This window comes from Aspergillus glaucus (genome assembly GCF_001890805.1).
Source record: "Aspergillus glaucus CBS 516.65 unplaced genomic scaffold ASPGLscaffold_10, whole genome shotgun sequence".
Taxonomy (NCBI): domain Eukaryota; kingdom Fungi; phylum Ascomycota; class Eurotiomycetes; order Eurotiales; family Aspergillaceae; genus Aspergillus; species Aspergillus glaucus.
In genome coordinates this window covers 552,739-572,869 of record NW_019170462.1, presented here as the reverse complement: position 1 = coordinate 572,869, position 20,131 = coordinate 552,739, and the positions used below count along the sequence as shown (strand labels likewise).

Genomic DNA, 20,131 nt, shown 5'->3' with positions numbered 1-20,131 from the left:
AATCCATGTAGTTGGAGTTGTACTTCGCAACGGTCAGGTATAGCTCGACGCCACTGTGAATGGAGCAGAAGGTCACTGTCTCCACCTCTGGGATCTCGAGACCAAAAACCCTTGCTATCGTTAGCTGACGTCTCAAAGTTGCGTTTTTCTTTCGGAGGTGCTCACCTGCTTGGTTCCTTTTTCCTTCAGAAAAAAACAGCGACCACACCATCTGCGCGACCTCTTGCATTTGGACGTGAGGCCGGTCCTTTTTCTTGCGCTACAAAAAAGGAGTCGTAATTCGACATGCGCAAAAGGGATAATTACTGGGTTCTTCTCTGGTCGGATCAAGTCCAGTCAGCAGAGAACACCCCAGAAACAGAATAGATAGTAGAAACGTACTCCCGAACGAAGATACCCGCCATAGTTTCTGCACATTGGATAGATCTCGTGTCTATCTATAACGACGCGCAACCAGCTAAAAGTGCATATCATCAGTATGATCCGTTACAGAAGAAGTTCGAAGAAGGTCCTGAACATACCGGCCTTTGAAGATGGCAGGGTGATCATTCAACCTAACGCATCGAGAACGTATATGTAGTATAAAAGAAAGGCAGAACAGACAACCCTATCTTCGAGTTGTCCATCTGTCATGCAGAGCTGATTTTGAGCTGTCCCTAGCTCGAAGACATGGGTGGCCGGACACAAAGGAAAACCAGTCATTGTCCGTTTCAGCGAAGTGAAACCGGTAGTCCAGAATTCGTCAGCGTGGCCAAGTGCAAACATCGCAAAATTTCTCGAGCGAAATTCGGTCGCGCGTGACGCTGGCTGGTGTGTATATAGATGATAGGAGACGTAACAGGGTGTGGTATCTAAGTCCGAGATATCAGCAAGTATACTCGATGGAATGTGGGGAAAGGAAGACAGACAGCTTCTGAAGAAGAACAGGGCCATGAGACTATGTGACACGCCTCTGGGTATGCTGTATATAAAAAAGGAAAAGAAAGGAAGGAAAGAAAAGATAACAAGACCAGCAGCTACTCCGTACTCGCGACTGCCCCCAGCATCATATAATCTTGGAAAAGTCGACGAGTATGGAGTACTGAGTGATTATATATAAATACGCACGAAATAGAGCAAAAAGAGAACTTCAAACAGAATTGGGCACGCCCGATTTTTATCTTCTGAGGGAAGAGGGGTTCTACGAGTACGGAGCACGATAGAAACTAAACGAATTCACTCTCCTTTGTTGCTTCAATTGATACATCCGTTAAGCAGAACGATGGACTAGAATTGATTTTCTCTTTTGTTTCTCTTTCATGCGTATGGAGTCAACGGATACGGAAACCCGGCGGATGCGTGCATATGCAGGTTTCATTTCTTTGTCTATTCACAGGGTCTGGAATCAATCGATAGGGAATACGCTTATATGTCCATGTACTTTGTAGAGTCGAGATAAGTGCACTACGTACGGAGAACGGAGTCAATGTACAGGTGGAATAGTCTTCCAAGACAAAGGTAGTAACCCTAACCACCAACAATCATGGAGGCACGTGGAATATTTTCAATATTCCCAGAAATAGGAATAAACTTTATCTAATTTTGAACTAAGCAAAATAATATCTATCATAAATCGGCTTGCTTTTTATTTTATTTTATTTTTAAATTTTTTTTTTTTTTCAACTATCTCTTTCCCGAATTGGACTTCCCTGGAATGCCTCAAGAAATGAAGAATGCTCTGCACGGTGCGGCGCGGCATAGCGTATAGCATGTTTCGTTTATCGAGAGAAAGAAGGAATATATACTGCTCAGTATATACTATCATAAAATATTGTTTTATCTCGAAGAAAAGCAAGTGAGGATATTCTCTGAAGAATAAGGTGTACACAAGTACTACGAACTCTGGGGACTCTGTCACACGACTACCCCAACCTCATACTAAACATCAGAATGTCAGTGAAACACCAGAATGTAGCATGGCAGTCTGCAAGGAAACAGACATACCAGATGAGAGAAAAATAGATAAGCCAGGACGATTTAAATACCCAGAGTCTTCAGCTTCATTTTCTCGTCAACCGTATACGAAAACGACAACTACAGCACCATGATGAAACACGTCCTCTTGGGCCTCCTGGCCGCTCAGACGGCGCTGAGCACCAGGTTTGTCATGTATATCGACCAGTACGCCCCAATCATTCTTCCCACTAGTTTACCCATGATACTGACAACCATGGCAGATACCACACGAAAGACCTCCCCGGCAAAAACCTCACAGAAGGCATAACCCACGCCGTAATGGGCTTCGCCAAAAGCGACCTCTTCAACTCCCAATCAACCCCCCACTACGAGCCCTTCGAACCAGTCTCCACAATGCGAGACCGCTTCAGCTCAGATACCAAAGTCCTCTTCGCAATAGGCGGCTGGGGCGACACAGAAGGTTTCGCAGCCGGCGCAAAGGACGACACAAGTCGGCAGCAGTACGCCAAGAACGTCGCTGCCGTTGTTAAAGAGAACGGGTTCGATGGCGTTGATATCGATTGGGAGTATCCTGGTGGTAATGGGGATAATTACAAGGATATTCCGAATGAGGAGAAGACGGGGGAGATCGATGCGTTTCCAAAGCTGTTGGAGGCGATAAAGAAGGAATTGCCCGAGGGGAAGATTCTTTCTATTGCGACGCCTGGGAAGAAGGGGGATATGATTGCTTATACGGATGAGAATGGGCCTAAGATTGCTGAGGCGGTTGATATGGTTAATGTCATGTCTTACGATCTGGCTAATCGCCGGAACAAAGTGACGAAGCATCACAGTAGCGTCGAGGACTCGCGTGAGACTATCAAGGCGTTCAAGGGTATCGGGTTGCCGGCTGACAAGCTCAACTTGGGTTTCGCGTACTATGCGAAGTGGTTCATGACTGCTAAGGACGCGGATTGCAAGGCTCACCCGCTTGGTTGCGAGATGGATGAACTGGAGACACCCGATGGAAAGGACACAGGCAAGTCGGGTGCGTTGACATTCGAGAAGGGCACAATGGCCACGCCCAACAAGGACGACTTGAAGGAGTCGACGGATGGATCATGCGGATATAGCACCATGACAACCTGCCCCTCAGGACAATGCTGTAGCCAATACGGCACCTGGTAAGCCTACTTTGCCCCCGGACTATATTAGCCTGAATATACAAGTAGTTACGGTACTGACAAAAAAAAAAAAAAAAAGCGGCACAACCGACGCCCATTGCCAAGCAGGCTGTCTCTCCGACTACGGGATCTGCAAGGGCCTCTCGATCATCGACTCATGGCGCCGCGCTGACAAGAACGGGCAGCTGGACGAGAAGGCCGGCGGGCAGTACTACTTCGACGACGAGGAGAACCTTTTCTGGACATGGGACACGCCCGATATGATCAAGCGTAAGTTCAAGGATGTTGTGGATGAGGAGAAGATTGGTGGTGTTATGGCGTGGAGTTTGGGTGAGGACACGCTGGATTTTGCGCATGTTAAGGCGATGCAGGATGGTGTGAAGGAGCGGAATGCATGATTGGTTGGCTGGGCTGGCTGTCTTCAGCTTGTCTTGTTTAGGTAGGCATTTGTCAAACAGTTATTCTGGCTCTGAGGTGTTATGTTCCCAGAACTTTTTTTTTTTTTTTTTTTTTTTTTTTTTTTTTTTTTTTTTTTTTTGAATCAACGGCGATATGCATATCCGATGAATTAATTATTCTGTTAAAGCACACCGGCGATGTCAGCTAGCCAGTCGGCCAGCCGGTGTCGGTCATCCATCAATCAATCTAGCAATCGGGATGATTGATCTCAAGCTTTGTGCAGCCACAATACAAATCTTTGAAGAACAGAATCCCAAGAAATCGGTTACATTCCAGAATAAAGTCCATATCACACATAGTACATATTTACCATCAAAATCCGAAGCCAAAACATGGAGAATTCATGGGTTTATCATCAAAAACTGGTCATGCATACTCCGCACCCGTATATGCACACTCCGGAAACTCCTACGCTGATTCGGCCGTCAGCAAACTGGGTGATCCTCGGTCGGTCTCACCCATCCCTTGGCATTAGGTATTCGGGTTAGCTGTTGTAAATAAATACCATAAGAGGGGCCCGATAAGACACGGTCCGGACGCTTGCCGAATCGGGGGTTGACCGAAGCGCCGAGAATGTTGGGTTGATTCTGGCATTTTATCCATACGAGCTCAACTCCATAAGGATGAAGGAATAGCTATTGGCATTACGTACAAAGATAAATGGTGATTTTCTGTGCATTTCTGCATCGCAAGCCGTTATCAGTATCCTCACATCTTGAAACCTCCGGGATATACTCGTGCAGTGTAAAACAAGCTCTACAAGAATGTATTCATCCCACGGTTTTCGAGTACTTTATTGAACATTAAGCATGCACGCCAAGGGACAAGAAGACTTGGCTGTTGATCGGAGGGGTTGTTTACAAGCTTTGGCACGGGGGATATAAGTAAAAGCAGGATATCGTTAAATGCTAGTGAAAATCGTCAAAAAAAAACTTCATTATATATACATGACAATCGTTTAAACAGTTTCTTTCTGTTCGACTTCTAAGCCCTTCTCCTTGCTGTTTTGCATCATTGCGACTTCTGTCGCCTCGCCTTGGGGCAGATGTTTGGCCATGGAGACAATCTGCCATGTCGAGGGTGCGTCCCGGAAGACGTGATTGATTGATTCGAGGTTTCGGTTCATGGTCTCGGGGTACCAGAGGTATACGACGATCGGGATGCAGGCTGAGATGACCGCATACATGATATAGTACTGGTATCCGATGGTGTCCAGCGCGACTGGGGTGATCATGACAACGACAAAGTTCCACAACCAGTGGTTTGCAGTCGACATGGACGACATTGCGACTCTCAATTTAACCGGAGCGATTTCTGTGCAGTAAAGAAAGTTGCCACCAAGGAAACCGATGGGATAGAAGGAGTTGAAGAGGAAGATGAAGAGGGCGGAGACGATGGATGCATTTTTGTTGTCGGAACCGAAGGAGTTGGTGATGGCGAGGACAATCATGCAGACGCACATGCCGGTACCACTGATCATGAAGACGGCACGGCGACCGAGGCGATCGATGGTAACATATGCGATAAAGCTGCAGAGGAACTTCCAGGTAAGGGCGCAGGCGGCGAGGATCTTGGACAGGTCGGAGGACAGGCCGAGATTCTCCTCGAAGATAGTCGACGCATACACGGAGATAAGGTTACCGCCGCACATTTGCTGGAAGAACTGAAGGGCCATGCAGAGAAAGAAGCGCCAGAGGAGACGCTCCCCGTCCTTGTTGGCGAGCATCTCCTTGAACGACATGGATTCCTGCGACACCTCGAGCGAGGTTTCAATGCCCAGGATTTCAAGCCGGATGGTCTCATCGTCCTCGGGAAGACCCTTGTATTGCGCCAGATTGGCCGTGGCTTCTTCGATGCGGTTGACACGCACCAACCAACGAGGCGACTCGGGGAGGAAGAAGACGGAACCCATGATCATCAACACCCAGACGAACGAGATGGCCAAGGGCACACGCCATTGAATCGTGCCAGATGCCTTGCTCAGACCGAAGTCGATCCAGTTGCACAGCGCATAACCTAGACAGATGAAGATTCCATCCGTGACGACATGCTGGCCACGATTCTTCGCCGACGAGCACTCAGACTGCCACACGGGAACAGCAACACTGAACTGACCAATGCCGATACCAAGAATCACACGTCCAACAGTGAATTGCTCAACGCCATATGCAGCAGTCTGCAACAACTGTCCGATAATGCACAAGATACCGCCCAGGAAAATGGTCTTCCGCCGCCCGATGCGTTCACTGAGCAGCGCGCATGATAAAGCACCAATAAGAGCACCGATCTGGAATGATGCAACTACTGCTCCCTTGCTTGTTGAGTTGTGGGATTTCAGCTCGCCTTCGGTGTTGGTGGCGTCGATTTCGGGGAAGGTGTGCACCCAACTCTGTAAGTTGGCCAAGGGACCAACACCAGCTTGGTTGTAACCGAAGAGGATGAAGGCCGGGGCGACAATAAGGGCCACCTGGGCTATTTGGAGTGCTCTTCCTTGTAGCATTGTGTGAGGGAAATGGGAGGGGAAGAAAAGGGCTGAGGAGGTGACTGGAGGATTATTACAGCTACGGAGGGGACAACATTCTTATATCAGAAGGAAGGGAAGGGACCAAAAAAAAAAAAAAAAAAAAAAAGTGTACAGTCAAACCGACAACAAAGAAAAATTCGTGGGGACCCCGCATCCCCTTCCAGACACCGATCATCCATATAACATCATTCGGTGAGGTGATTATCCATTTATCCCGTTTTGCATTGTCCAGCATTTGGTACAAACTGGGTCTCGGGGGCTGACCGAGTCCGAGTCACGACTGTCAGAACACTACTCTATCTTCGGTCCGTTAAAAAAGGGCTTTATTTTATGCTAATTTGAAAGGAACCCATGGAGGAATGGATCCGGATGGGATAAATCCGTGGTAAGTTGCGCGTGATTTGTACTGAAATGCATGTTTCTATACGAGGCTGAGGCTGAGGCTAATTCTATGCACACTCTACTCTGTATATTCTGCACTACTACGATAGTCCTCCGATTTCCTCCACAACTGCTGATGTGACTTCCTTTGTCTTCGCGCTTCCTCCCAGATCTGCCGTGAGAATTCCCTTTTCGCACACTTTTTCCACACACTCAATCAATTTCTGCGCCGCAGCTTCCTCACCAAGCCAGTCCAGCATTTCCGCCACGGTCCAGAAAGTCCCCACCGGGTTGGCCACTCCCTTTCCCGTAATATCAAAGGCTGAGCCGTGAATTGGCTCGAACATACTGGGATGCTGCCGCGTTGGGTCCAGGTTGGAAGTGGGCGCGATTCCAATAGACCCGGCTAAAGCGGCCGCCAGGTCGGAGAGGATATCGGCGTGCTACGTTATCCTATTAGCTTTTTCCATGTCACCAAGATAAAACCAAGACGGCTTCACTTAGCTTAGCGGTCTTGGCTTTCGTGTGACTTACCAGATTACTCGCGACAATCGTGTCGATACTCTCCGGCTTGAGCACCATTTTTGTGGTCATCGCATCGACTAACATTTTTTCTACCGTGACCTGTGGGTAGTCTTTTGCGATGATAGCCGCGACTTCGTCCCACAGGACCATTCCGTTGCGCTGTGCATTACTCTTCGTTACAACAGTAAGATGTTTCTTGGGTCTCTTGGCGGCCGTGTCGAATGCGAATCGCATGATGCGCTCCACGCCTGCGCGCGAGAAAATCGCTGTCTCGGTAGCGACTTCCCAAGGGAATCCGCGGTGCGAACGACCACCTTGTCCGGCATATTCACCCTCGCTGTTTTCTCGGACAATCACCCAGTCGAGCGATCCCGGAGGGCAGTTACGGAGGGGGGATTGGGTGCCGCGAAGGATCCGGGTCGGTCGGACATTGGCGTATTGCTGGAAGGGTTGGCAGATTGCTAGTCGGAGGCCCCAGAGGGAGATGTGGTCGGGGACGTCTGCGTAGTGTTGGCATTAGCAATTTGCGAAGATTGCGAAAGTCGTAGACCGTAAGCATACCCGGTGCGCCCACAGCGCCGAACAAGATCGCATCATGGCGCTTCAAATCGTCCAACCCGCCCGCGGGAATATAGGCACCGGTGGTCTTGTAGGTTTCCGAGTTCCAGTCGTAGTTTGTGAATTCGAAGGACAGGTTCAGCTTGGCAGCCAGCGCCTGGAGGACTTCGATGCCGGCATCGACGACTTCGGGCCCGATGCCGTCGGCGGGGATCACGGCGATTTTGTACGGTGACATTTTCTGTATTCTGGATATCGCGATGAAGCTTAGAATCGAAAATAGGTTAAGAAAAGATAATGACAGTTAATTGAAGAATTTTTTTTGATTTTATAATTGTGCTAACTCCCACATTTCTCCCAGCCCAACCTGGTGAACAATCCGGCTGAACTTTCAGCCTGATCGCATCGCCCATAAGGCATAAGGCTGCCAACTCTCCTTCTCGGGGCATGTCCGAAGTTCAATCAGACAATCCGGAGAACGAAACGTCTGGGAACTGGAGATTTGCCTCACACCAGATCCCATATGGTAACTGTACTTCGAGCCGATGCACGGCCATACGTAATATGTGCGCACGTCTCCGTTTCCCCAGACTCATTTCCCCGGATGTGGACTCAATCGGGACAAACAGGAACGCATATTCGTATTCTGGTTTCTTATTCGGAGGCTCAAAACCCCATATTCCCCGCATTTGGTCAGGCCCCGGATGCTACCGGGACACATGGGTGTTTTCTGGGGTTGTCATTATGTACAGGTTTCTTGGCTGCGTGCTTGTCTTCATGTGAGATCTCTGGGCGCTCTGGGCATGTCTGGGCATTCGGGATGGCCGATTTACTGTACGGGGTATGTGGGGAGAAGGAATATGACATCCCGAATCACCTGGATATGCACATATTCGGAGTTTGACTCGCACTGATACTCTCTACAGGTAACCTGTGTAATGATCTCATTCCTTTCAATTTACACTCCTCCCCGGCACATGGTATCAATGGCCTCGATTGGTCGAGCGGATAATATCATTCCCGGTAATAACTGGAGAACGAAAGTAGTACAAGGTAGCATGGCATATTCCAACGCTTGCAGCGATAACCTGGACAATGGTCCAACTAAATGCTTGGCAGATCCGCAGAGGATAAATGAGAAGAGTGGAGGACGGCATAGAATAATAATAATATAGATCATGCGTACTCGAGCGATGTCGGTAGAGTAAAATGGCGCCCCGGATTGACGTATGCTGGAATACCGGACAATCTAAGTATAATCATGCAGATATTTCGGGGGTAGATATTGGAATACTCTTGGTCTATCCTTCGATATAACAGTTGTATTGATGGGGACTTTCGCTGAGCGGGGCGTGTGATGTGACTGGATATATAAACCTAGTGGAGGTGTGCAAATAGAGAAACCCAACCATCGAGACCACATTCAATAGTAGCAAAGATGTTTAACCATATTCCAGAAACTCAGGAGGCAATATTAAACTAGATACACACAACAACAGAACGAAAGCACAAGATCCGGCCGCCGGAGCATGAAATACGACTAACAGATCAATTCCCAATCACACACCCTCATGTAAAACATCAAACCAGGTTTTTTCAACTTCACGGAATAGCCCATCAAACTGCAATCCGGATGTAACGCCGTCCGTATACGGACTGATAATATCGTTGCATAATACAATAATAACCTTCCGCAACTTCCTGTACTTCTCTCCATCACCATACTCGAAGCCCTCCAATTGAATACATTTATCATTTCCCCTCCCGCAGTCGGTATCGGACGCATATTTCTCAAATGATAACCCGCAGTTCTGTACAACCCAGGTTTGAAGCAAGTGGACGTCGGCCAGAATCTTCCCACCACGGGATGTGGTGTCCCGTGATACTGGTTTGAAGCCGACCCGCCGAGGACAGTCTCTCGCTCTAACATGTTTCATGTTTTCTTCGCTGTTATGGACGAGAGTAATATCGATTCAATTACACGTAAGTTATTCTCAGCTATCTCTTGATCAAATCTGTCCAGCCACCCCAACACACACACACACACAGAGAGAGAGAGAGAGAGTCCTTCCTTGTTGTCCATGGTAGAAAATTTAGGCCAGATCTTTGGTTCAATCAGTTTGGTACGATGTGCTGAGTTCACAATTATTGCTGCTGATTGTAGCACAACAATCATTTCGTGGTAGGAAGTTGATTATGGTATCTAAAGACTCTTAACATCAGGAAACTAGACGATAATATACACAATCACAAGGTATACACAGAACCAATAATAGTACATCAGATAGAGGGGCACGAATGATTGAATAATAACAACAAGCAAATCACCAAATGTGAGGGTGAGTTCCCAAGGCAATTTCAATCTTCACTTTGTTCGCAATTTCTTGTTCTGTACTGGTGTGCTTTCCGACGGCGCTCCTCGCTTTTTTCGAGCGCTCTGCGCGTGATGAAGAAGCGTTGACTGCTTTATATGCAAATTTCGGCTTCTTCTCTCTCTTAAGATTACCAGGACTCTCAGGCCCTGGTTTCTCAGCGTGGGCGTTGGCAGAAGTCGATTGCTCGTCGGTCAGGATTTTGTTTCTTAAATTTTGGATATCTGACCAAACTTCTCGAGATTTGTATTCGGAGATTCCACATACAGCTTGATCGCAGTCAGCGATATTGATAATGTTTTCTGTGGGGTTTGGCTTTTCTTTTGTCTTAAGGTTCCGATCACTTTGGCCGAGTATCTCTGGTTCAGAATTCGAAGGAATACCGGGCTTGCTTTCTCCAAATTGGACGTCTCCTTTTCAAATACAATACCGTATCTTTTCTCAAGCCTGTCCTTCCATTCCCAAACCGAAATCAAACCCTAGAATAATAATAGTCACATTCTCAGTAACGCACAGTTTCCTACTCGAACCACGCCACGACTTGCTGACACTCAAAAAGCGCACATCCTTCAGCACGGCGCCACCGTGTATACGGATATTGCCCATCCTTTCAATCATTCGCCCGCAAAGATGACCAGGCATGTTTTCTGCCTTTCGTTGTCCTCGCAGTGGCTCAGTTGGTTCATCTGCCACGATAGCTGTAGCTATCAAATCTTTTCCATTGTATCCAGGCGAGGTGTCAACCGAAAATTCAGCCAAAACAGTTCTTTAACTTGGGATTGAATGCCGAGTCAGTGCATATGATTGACTCATCGTCTTTAACCAAATATCCTTCTAGTTCATCCCGGAGATTGAGAATTTGAGATCATCTATCTCTAAGAGCCTGGGTCCAATCGCGGTCTGGTCAAACGTTTGGTGTACAACATCGCCACCGTGAGCATAGGTGTTCCGTAACAGTCGATCGCGCTCAGGGAAGAAGACTGCAGTGTCTTCACATCCCTCTTCGTCAACCGGGGTGGAGATTTCAGCCTTCAGGTCATTGAGGTCACTGTCCTCTGCCAGCAGCAGTGCATCAATGTGGCTCTTCTTTGTCTGCTCACCATAAAAAAGATGTTTCCCCACATCTCTGGGGCAATTTTGTCTCAGAACCTGGATTGGTGCTTGGCAGCATAGGTATCAGCCTGGGCAGGCCTGATGTAACATCTTGTTAGGTTTGAAGAGCAATGACCAAGTGTGAGCCTTGCCATCTCACTGGCAGCTCCAGGGGTGGGTCTCTTGAGGTGGGTGAGATCACAGGCGGTGACCATCCTTATTGAGTGGGAGGTGATGCAAGATTTGATGCCGGCTGTCTGTGTCATTGAAGATGTTCTCAAGAACCACCAGATCATGCTCGGTTGATCATAGACCGGGCTCCCCAGATTATTTGGTAGCTTTGGGATCACGTCATTGTCAATTCTAAACTTTTGATGCATACAAGATCCAGCTGTTGGATTTTGTGAGCTTGAAGTGTCGGGACCTGTCTTTTCTAGGCTCATCATAGATTGATAGTAGAGCGCCGTTCACCTGAATGCTTTAGCCGGAGCGGCACAGTAGCACAACCAAACAAAGATTGGAAACACAAAGGCTCTTCGTATAGGGATAATGTCCCGGATAATATCCCGACTTGAACATCTGACCGGTTTCCGGGGTCATCCTTTTCGATGCCACGAATGCTAAAATTGGTTAACTTAGCTCTGTTGTCCTAACTCGAATGCAGGAAATTTGTAGGGTTGTCTTCAACAGGATTCTGGTCTTGGTCATCCCCCGCGTCTTCCTCGTCAACCGGCGTGGATATCCCTGCTTTTGACCCGACGAGCATCCCCCCGACTGGGAGGCCTTCCGGAACGTGGAATTCCGGGGCCGGGGTGTTGCTTTCTCCTTACCATCGCTCTACCTTCTTGGTGCTTATTGTATTGCTGCCATTCGCCGTGCCTCCAGGTCGTTGACGTTGCCTCCTGCCAGAAGTATGGCATCCACATGGCTCTTCTTCGTCCGGTCGGGATCGAAGGCTTTTCCGCTCATCTCCGGGGCCATCTTGTCATTAAACCCTGATTCATGTCTCGCGGTGTAGGTATCACCCTGCGCCGGCTCGATGTAATGTCTTGTTAGGTTTGAAGAGCGATCGTCAGCCTCGCCGTCTCGCTGGTGGCTCCGGGGCTTTCGACGTGGGCGAGATCCCGAGCGGTGTCCATTCTTATCCAGTACGATGTTATTGTTATGCGAATTATAATACCATGTGCATGAAGGTGTTCTCGCACCAACGGATCGTGCTCGGTTGGTGGTAGATAGGGTTGCCCCGATTTTTCGGGAGCTTGAGGACCACTGGCTGGTTCTTATTTTTCCAAACTTAATTGCCTTTGAAAAAAATACTAGGCTCAAGCGTATAGCGTCGAAATACGTATACCTGTAGACTGTAAGGATCCGAACTAACCTTCGCATTGCCGCCATTAGCAGCGTGATTTCCGCTATCAATGTTGCCGAAATCAGTGTCTAGGGCGTCTTCTTTGTACCGCTTGAACATAGAAGTAAGCTCTTTCTTGGACTATATGGACACTTTCCGTAAATTTCAATGCTGTGAGTTCCATATCTGAATGCATCGATATAGTAGAGGTCTCTATTACCGAAAACTTAGGATTCGGTAGCTCGATTCTCTGAGCCCCGAATTCTTAATTGTGCCTCATCTAGTGCTTTAAGCCTTCGATATCTTCGATGGGGGAAGAGTGCTTATCTTGTAGGGAGCCATGCTTGGAACGAGGGTCGAGAAATGTCGTCTTCTATTTAGATGACGAATACGGCACAAATTGAATCCAAGTATGCAGTAGATGAACGAATGGGCACTGATTCGTGCACATGCAGGATTATGCTATCTGCATGTGGATGGTATGGCCGGTTCACATTTGCGAAATAATAATTCTCTTCAAAGCTTAAATATTCATCTTATAATATATAAACGAGGTAATAAAGGGTTGTTTTCATCGTGAAAAGCGAGACCGTTTCTTTTTCGCTGATGCTTGACTGCATTCACAAACACATGCCATCCAGAAATTGCATTATGTCACCTCCCGTTAGAGTACCATGGGGATGATTATTCTCGATCAGCTTAAACCATGCGTCCCATCTCTTATAAACCCATTTTTGGCTTTAATAGACCGGAGCCGTACTGAGAATAGGCCCTAGATATCTGAGTGCCTTCTTACTATGCACTTTATCCTGTAACCGGTTCTCAAACATGCCCTCCATAGCGTAAAGCTTCCATATCGCTCATCGGAGGTTTCTAATTCGTCTATCCCCCGAAATGCTCTGTTATGGCCAGCGCCTGTTTCGTACAGACTCCTGTCTGAAGATCGGGTTGAGATAGCTGGGTGAGTGGGAGATCGCCTGCGGGGGCTTTAAGAGCTCTACTGATGGGTGTGTTCTGACCTAGACCTGGACCTTTGCCGACGCATACCCTTATGGGTGTCTCGCTTCGGCACTTTCGCCGAATGGGAATTCCCGGAGGAGCCCTCATTGAATCCCCATCTTTACTGAAGATGGATATTCTCGGTATAACCGTGGCCGCTTTCATGTGACTTTGGGAGCTTGGAAAATACCATAAACGGAATACAACAGAGCGTTTTGTTGGCAAACAATGGCCGAACTACATTTTCTCGCCACTTGCCTTGATAGCTGAACAACAGCGGCATAGCATGTGTATCGCTCATTGAATGAGTCTGAACGACGCCGAGGAAAACGCAATGAAAGACAACCAGACCTTCGCCCGCTCTAGGCAAATCAGTTCCATATTCTCTACGCACACGACAGCATTATTAGCTAGACTTAGGTCAATGACGTCCCAAATTGAAGCTAAGAAAACTTGGATTTTTTTTTTTTTTTTTTTTTTTTTTTTTTTTCAATAAAATGCTTCGTTTCATTCTGTTGATGATGTTTTCCGGATGCCAAAGTCATAAGAGTAGCCATGGTTAGGCCGTGGGTCATCTTTTGTAAAGACGAGGATGCAATTCGGCACAGATCGAGTCTGAATATGAAGTAGCATGTCAACAAAGCAAGAGTATGCTAGAGTGAGATAGAAAGAATAGCAGTAGACCAAACGAAAAGGACGATTCCATTTGGTAGGGTCGAGAGAGTAAAATGAAGGAGAGAAGAGATTCTGGGTTATTAGACCCCTCGTTCCCATCACTCATGTGAATGTTCTGTCATTATAACTCAGTCTAACAGGTGAATGCAAGGTAAACTTGATATAGTGAATAGCTAGAGCATGATAATCCCGGGGGTCTAGAACCATTGATATGATGGACAGTATACCCTAATTCGTACGTCTTTCTCCGTATTCACCGGATTGAAACTCATTTTGGACAGTACCTGATGCCAATGAAATACAAGACATTTATAGGACTGACCCGATGTTCATACTCGTACAAGTACTGAGTACTGTCAATGGACGATCGTGTCTCGAGTCCTTCGATCTGTGCATGACAATCAAGGTACCGAGCCCCTTTAATACGACCATAGCGGTTGAAACTGGTACATCTACCAATTCAGGATACTTGACCAACCGGACTCAGCTCGACATCCAGAGTAGGGCAGCCCGTCATCCGCGTACTATCCTCCACCCATCCCAGCCCCAATATAGATTTAGCGTTCCCTCACCATTCAGTATTATCAACACCCACAGTATAGTTATCACCAATAGCATGACTCAGTCCCTACACCGTCACTCCTCCAACACTTGGTCATAGTGCCCAAGTGGCCCCTGCATCAACCAAGGAACCGGTCTGTGCTCCAGGGGGAAGCTTGGCTTAGTTTATTCGATTTTAGGGGCGAGTAGCCGAAGTTTATGTCTGTTCTTAGTTTAGTTTCTTTCGCTTAGGGGACAGGGGTTGGTATCTAATCAGTTGTTCAGAAAAGGGAGTACTTCTATGAAGAAGTAGTACTTGGACGGAGTAAAGACCTTGAATAGTAAGACAAATGCCATTAACCGATATCCATCCATCAATCCATTAGCTAGTGGTATAAAACTGTATGTATGCCATGCAAAATAAAACAAAAGTAACCAAAAGAAACAACATAATGCATAAACACTCAAGGACTCAATCGAAATCGCCAAGCGCAACTAGTACTTCTCCATCAACCACATCCTCCGGGTATATTCATCCATCGCACTCAACTTCTTGCTCTCCGCCCGCTTCACGATACAGTAGTTCTTGATCAGTTCGGGGCCGAGCAGGTCTTGGAGTGTACGGTCGGATTCAATGGCAGACAGACTCTGCGCGAGGGTCTTGGGGAGTTTTGTTGTGATGCCGAGGGCGGCGCGTTCGGTGTCGTTGAGGGTTGCTGCGTCGTCTATAATTATTGTTTATTAGTATATAATGAAAAAGGAATAACGGGGGGGGGGGGGGGGGGGGGGGGGGTGAGAGTGCTTACATTGACAATCCTTGTTCGTGAGTTCTTTCTGCTCGGTGATACCGATGTAGCCTGCGCCGATAAAGGCAGACATGGCGAAGTACATGTTCGCCAATCCGTCAAGCGACTTGATCTCCCAGTGACCAGGGGAGATCTTCCGGACCGGAGTCTCGCGGTTCTGGGTTCCAAAGGTAACCCATTCGCTACCAGCCCAGATACCGGCCTTGACACGGTCGTAGCTGACATCCTGCGAGAGGGTAAACGAGACGAGAGCAGGGTAGTGCTCCATCACACCTGCGAGGAAAGAATCTTCCTTTGTAGCGGGGGAAATGGAAACGTGTGCGTGCGAGGCGGTACCCGCAGCCTTGGGGATGGGACGGGGGTAGAGAGTTGCGCGGAGACCGTGCTGCTCGGCGATGTTGACGACAACCTGGCGGGCCTTGAGGAGGGTGTCGACGGCGGCGACGGGGGAGTTGGGAGGAAGAATGAACTCGAACTGTCCCGGGCAAGACTCGGCGTGGAACTGCTCGAGGTTGATGCCGATGGAGGCGAGGGAGTCGGAAATCTCCTCAAGGAGAGGCATCATGCGGCGAGTGTCGGTGGTCATGTTGGACCAGGAGTGGTTGCGGACGCAGGGGACGAAGTCTTCGTCGCCGTTGGCATTGGTAATAGGTTTCATGAGGACGACTTCGATCTCGAAACCACAGGTCACGTCGATGCCGTGCTCGGTCTTCATCTTGTTGGTCACGTTCTGCAATGTGGTGCGGGGGCAGCCTTCAAGCTCTGTGCCCTCTTCCGAGCGCCAGTAAGTCATGACTGTGGCGCTCTTGGAGTCGATGCCAACGTTGCGGCGCAGACTAGACAGGTCGGGCTCCATGTAGAACTGGCCGGTGGTCGATCCTTCGGGAGTGACAGTGTCATCCTGCAACATCCAGAAGACGGCCAAACTGATACCGATACGGCGCTGCTTGCGAACGATCTTGGCGAACTCGAGGACGGGGAAGACACGCACACGGATCGTGGCAGTGTAGTCGACCCATTGCATCCAGATGTACTTCACGTCGGGGTTGGCGCGCATGAAGGCGTCGAGGGCGTCGGTCGACGAAAGGGAAGAGCGGACAGGGAGGGAGGAGGTGTATTGCGGCTGCTGGTTCAGGTTGTAGATCTTGTTGGAGTTGTGGAAAAGGATCTCTGCGGCGGTATTCTTGGCTTGCTCGATGGTGTAGTCGCCTCGGTTCACGTAGTCGACAAGGACCGATTCCAATGCCTCGCGGAACTGCTTGTTGCCCAGCCAGAAGGTCTCGGGGAAGTAGTGGCCATCAGTGCTCCACAACAGACGGGTAGAGGGCACAATGTCCAGGCTGTCTCTGACAATCGACTCCTGTGCATCCCGACTGACCATGGGGAAGACCTCTCCCAGATCAAGGTAGACATTCGGGTAGACACAAGCCAGGTAACCAGCCTCACGGGTGTAAGGGTAAGAAGAGTGCAGCAAAACAAAGTCCACCTCAGGATACTGCGCAATCACAGACTGCAAATACGCCGGGTTCGCCAAAACCAAGCTGATATCCGCATCACCCAGACCAGTGTGCAATTGCAAAGGCTTGTTGACACCAGACGAGACCTTAGCCTCCTTGAGCAGGTCCAGCGTCTGCAAGACAAGCCAGTCATTCAACGCCTTGTCCTCAACCCGATACGAACCGCTCTGCTGCAGTGTCCGACTCAAAGCATCCACAACAGCCTCCTCAGCCGGCTGCTGCACATTCAACCCCGTGCGATAGCACACAACGGACTTGAACCCAACAACCTTCGAATCCGCAATAGCCTCAGAAATCAACCGCACAAACTCCCCCCGCAACTTCTCAAGCGACTCCTCCCCCTTCGACAACCCACCCAGAACCTTCTCCGCAATACTCTCAATCCTCACAATCCTCTTCGTCTCCGAAACCGTAAACCGATCATGCCACTCAGACGCCTCGACATCCTCATCACTCAACAAATCATCCAGCAGCACCGCATGCGTGCCCTCCAAACACCTCCTTACGAAACCCTCATAGTCGCGCTGGACGAGCTCGTCACGAGCGGCCTTGACGGCGGACCAATCGGGAGCGCAACCATAGAGCCCGGACAGCTGGTTCGCGGCGCGGAGGAGTGGCAAGGTGGAGGGGGCGTTTTGCAGGGCTGGCCCGTGGGCTTCGGAGGTGATTTGCTCGAAGGGGTACTTTGTGTAGTTGGTGGCGGAGGGGCGGGAGAGGATGTTGTGGGCGTGGTTGTCGATGAGGGGGTGGGATTGGATTAGGTGTTTGAGGGAGTCCATGGTGGTGTATGTATGTGTATGTGTATGGGAGGGTGTACTATGCAGACATGTATTAAACGAAGTATAAACAAGAGAGTAAAGAATGGTAGAGTCGGGGGTGAAGGATAAAGTGGATGGGGATGCGATAAAGATGGAGAAATGGGGAGTATTTGAATTCTACAAGAAATATTTCAAAGAAGATATCAGGAGTATAAAAAAAAAATAAAAATAAATAAAAAAAGTATACATGCACGCCGTAAAAGGAAATGTAAAAGAAGCCACGAAGAAAACGAGGAGACTGCTCTGTTCGGGGCTATAGACGAGGGGGCGAGATTACCCGATTTGGAAGCCCAGCATGGTGTTACCCGATGTTCTGCCAATATGTAACTACGACGATGCACATCATGGCTGTGTCTATGGATACATATAGATAGAGACAGATAGAGTGGCGGGTCGCCGGAGTACGGACCGTAGTTTACTCTTTACTAGACAAAGTACTGTTCAGGGACTCTACAGCACAGTGCAGAGTGACCGGGGATACGCATACACAGTACAGAGTACTCCGAAGTACATAGTGAACGACAAAAGAAAAGAAGAACGGTCGTTTCAGATTGTCGATCGTGGAAAACCAACGCAACAGGAAGACTCGACGCCGTTCTAATACTGAGTCAGGTAAGGATTCACAACCATCGGCAATATTATGGGCTCTTCGGCTGTTGTAAGAGTCGAAAAAAGACCCAAAAAAGACCGAAAGCTTGTCATCGGTCCCTGAATGTTCGTTTACATTACCGTTTTGGGTAATTTCCACGACCACCGCTATGCTACCACCACTATCACCGAACACTATACAAATGAACCGATTAGGATAATGAATAGAGTCAGAATACACTTCGCAATAATCCTGCTCGTATAGAAAATAGAATATTCTAAAGGATTGCATCAGTCTCCTCCAATCGCACGAATACATACTACATAGTCTTGTCCGCGGAGGATTTCAAGATATGCTCTCGGACGGGATTGTCAGACAGATTCGTCAGCTGCATCGGCCGCCGAGTGTCATGCATGTGCTTCGGATGTATGGTGATACTGGGAAGGTATATTTGTACTTCGCTGTATACATACAGTATGTCCTCCGTCTAGATACCCTGTCAGCAACATAACAAGTCATCGCTACATACTCCGTACTGTATACCCGTTAAGGAGTCGCGGTCCTCAGTACTCTGCACGTGTGCCCTATAATATAAAAGACTGGGCTGGATTTCGATAGAATAGGATATCCAGACGAGCCAGACAACGATTAACAGAGCGGATCGGGTTTTCCGACGAAAAAAAAAAAAAAAAAAAGAGATATACTGTAAAACCCCGTTATAAGCAACTCCGATATAAGCAATACTCCATTATAAGCAACTGGCCACGCTGTCCAAATTACAACTCCATATAAAATTGCTTAATACTCCATTACTAGCAAGTTGCTTAAATTCTCCCCTCCTCCAATACAAAATTGCTAATATAGGAGTAACCAAAATAGGCTATTTTGACTTCGTCCCTCCCTTCTGCAATGCCAAAGCAAACCCGTCAACCTATTTTAAACAGCCAAAAGGCTGCCCTCCGAGCCCAGCATCAACTCAAGCCACATCTATCAAATATCGCACTGAAAATCTGGTTTGAAACCACCTATAATCAGTCAATCAACCCATCCTCTGTATCCCGAATCATTTCATCCGATTCCGCCTCCTTTGATGAAGCCACCAACCGCCACCAAGAGAAGCGACGACGTACTGAGAACTGGCCAGAATTAGAGAAGGCTATCTTTGAGTGGACTCAACGTGCAGAGGAGCATATATCAATATCTCAGGAGGTTATACGGGAGAAAGCAAGGCAATATTGGCAAACTATCTATCCAGGAAGGGAGATGCCTTCTTTCAGCAATGGCTGGCTCCGTGGCTTTCAATCACGCTGGAGTATTCGACAGAATATACAGTATGGTGAAGCTGGTAGTCTCTCCCAAGATGCTGGTGCTGAGATGGTTAGAATCTGCCAAGTTTTAAGCACCTATGCACCTCAAGATATCTATAATTGCGATGAGACAAGCCTATATTGGAGGAAGATCCCCGACCGGAGTTTATCAACACGCTCACTTCCTGGACGAAAGAAAGATAAAGCAAGAATTAGCATCCTATTCTGCTGTAATTCAGATGCCTCAGAGCGCATTCCTATCTGGTTTATTGGAACTGCAAGAAGGCCAAAGGCTTTTGTGACTGCTGGAATCAATATTGAAAATCTTGGATGTGTTTGGCGGAGCAATAAAAAGGCCTGGATGACTGGAGAGATCTTTAAAGAATGGCTTATATGGTTTGACAAGAAGATGGCTGGAAGAAAGGTTGTTCTTCTTTTGGACAACTTCTCTGCGCATGAGGCTGCATTCAGAGATATAGGGCCACAGCTGCAGAATACTCTA

At 48.1% G+C, this 20,131-nt stretch overlaps 7 protein-coding genes across 7 annotated transcripts; 3 read left to right on the top strand and 4 right to left on the bottom strand.

Moving 5' to 3' along the window:
• The first annotated feature begins 1,997 nt into the window (after positions 1 to 1,997).
• Positions 1,998 to 2,292, top strand: ASPGLDRAFT_47154 (uncharacterized protein). Its single transcript, XM_022546602.1, has one exon. The coding sequence runs from the start codon at positions 2,084 to 2,086 to the stop codon at positions 2,261 to 2,263; it is 180 nt and encodes a 59-aa protein (XP_022400999.1). The 5' UTR covers positions 1,998 to 2,083; the 3' UTR covers positions 2,264 to 2,292.
• Positions 2,166 to 3,614, top strand: ASPGLDRAFT_47153 (uncharacterized protein). Its single transcript, XM_022546601.1, has 2 exons — positions 2,166 to 3,119; positions 3,199 to 3,614. The coding sequence occupies exons 1-2, from the start codon at positions 2,275 to 2,277 to the stop codon at positions 3,515 to 3,517; spliced, it is 1,164 nt and encodes a 387-aa protein (XP_022400998.1). The 5' UTR covers positions 2,166 to 2,274; the 3' UTR covers positions 3,518 to 3,614.
• A 748-nt stretch (positions 3,615 to 4,362) lies between these two features.
• On the bottom strand, positions 4,363 to 6,202 carry ASPGLDRAFT_47152 (sugar porter family MFS transporter). Its single transcript, XM_022546600.1, has one exon. It carries the CDS (start codon positions 6,076 to 6,078, stop codon positions 4,537 to 4,539), a length of 1,542 nt encoding a protein of 513 aa, XP_022400997.1. The 5' UTR covers positions 6,079 to 6,202; the 3' UTR covers positions 4,363 to 4,536.
• Positions 6,203 to 6,527: 325 nt separating this feature from the next.
• ASPGLDRAFT_47148 (uncharacterized protein) lies at positions 6,528 to 7,868 on the bottom strand. The gene is made up of 2 exons (XM_022546599.1): positions 7,570 to 7,868; positions 6,528 to 7,508 (listed from the first exon to the last, which is right to left on the bottom strand). Exons 1-2 carry the CDS (start codon positions 7,802 to 7,804, stop codon positions 6,955 to 6,957), a joined length of 789 nt encoding a protein of 262 aa, XP_022400996.1. The 5' UTR covers positions 7,805 to 7,868; the 3' UTR covers positions 6,528 to 6,954.
• A 22-nt stretch (positions 7,869 to 7,890) lies between these two features.
• On the top strand, positions 7,891 to 8,396 carry ASPGLDRAFT_317237 (uncharacterized protein). Its single transcript, XM_022544086.1, has 2 exons — positions 7,891 to 8,132; positions 8,196 to 8,396. Exons 1-2 carry the CDS (start codon positions 8,014 to 8,016, stop codon positions 8,347 to 8,349), a joined length of 273 nt encoding a protein of 90 aa, XP_022400995.1. The 5' UTR covers positions 7,891 to 8,013; the 3' UTR covers positions 8,350 to 8,396.
• A 3,285-nt stretch (positions 8,397 to 11,681) lies between these two features.
• ASPGLDRAFT_58008 (uncharacterized protein) lies at positions 11,682 to 12,498 on the bottom strand (the record flags this gene model as incomplete). The annotated part of the gene is made up of 2 exons (XM_022548292.1): positions 11,682 to 12,299; positions 12,382 to 12,498. The coding sequence occupies 2 exons, from the start codon at positions 12,496 to 12,498 to the stop codon at positions 11,883 to 11,885; spliced, it is 534 nt and encodes a 177-aa protein (XP_022400994.1). The 3' UTR covers positions 11,682 to 11,882.
• Positions 12,499 to 15,087: 2,589 nt separating this feature from the next.
• On the bottom strand, positions 15,088 to 17,694 carry fluG (extracellular developmental signal biosynthesis protein FluG; the record flags this gene model as incomplete). The annotated part of the gene is made up of 2 exons (XM_022540650.1): positions 15,088 to 15,317; positions 15,399 to 17,694. The coding sequence occupies 2 exons, from the start codon at positions 17,692 to 17,694 to the stop codon at positions 15,088 to 15,090; spliced, it is 2,526 nt and encodes an 841-aa protein (XP_022400993.1).
• Between the last annotated feature and the right edge of the window lie 2,437 nt (positions 17,695 to 20,131).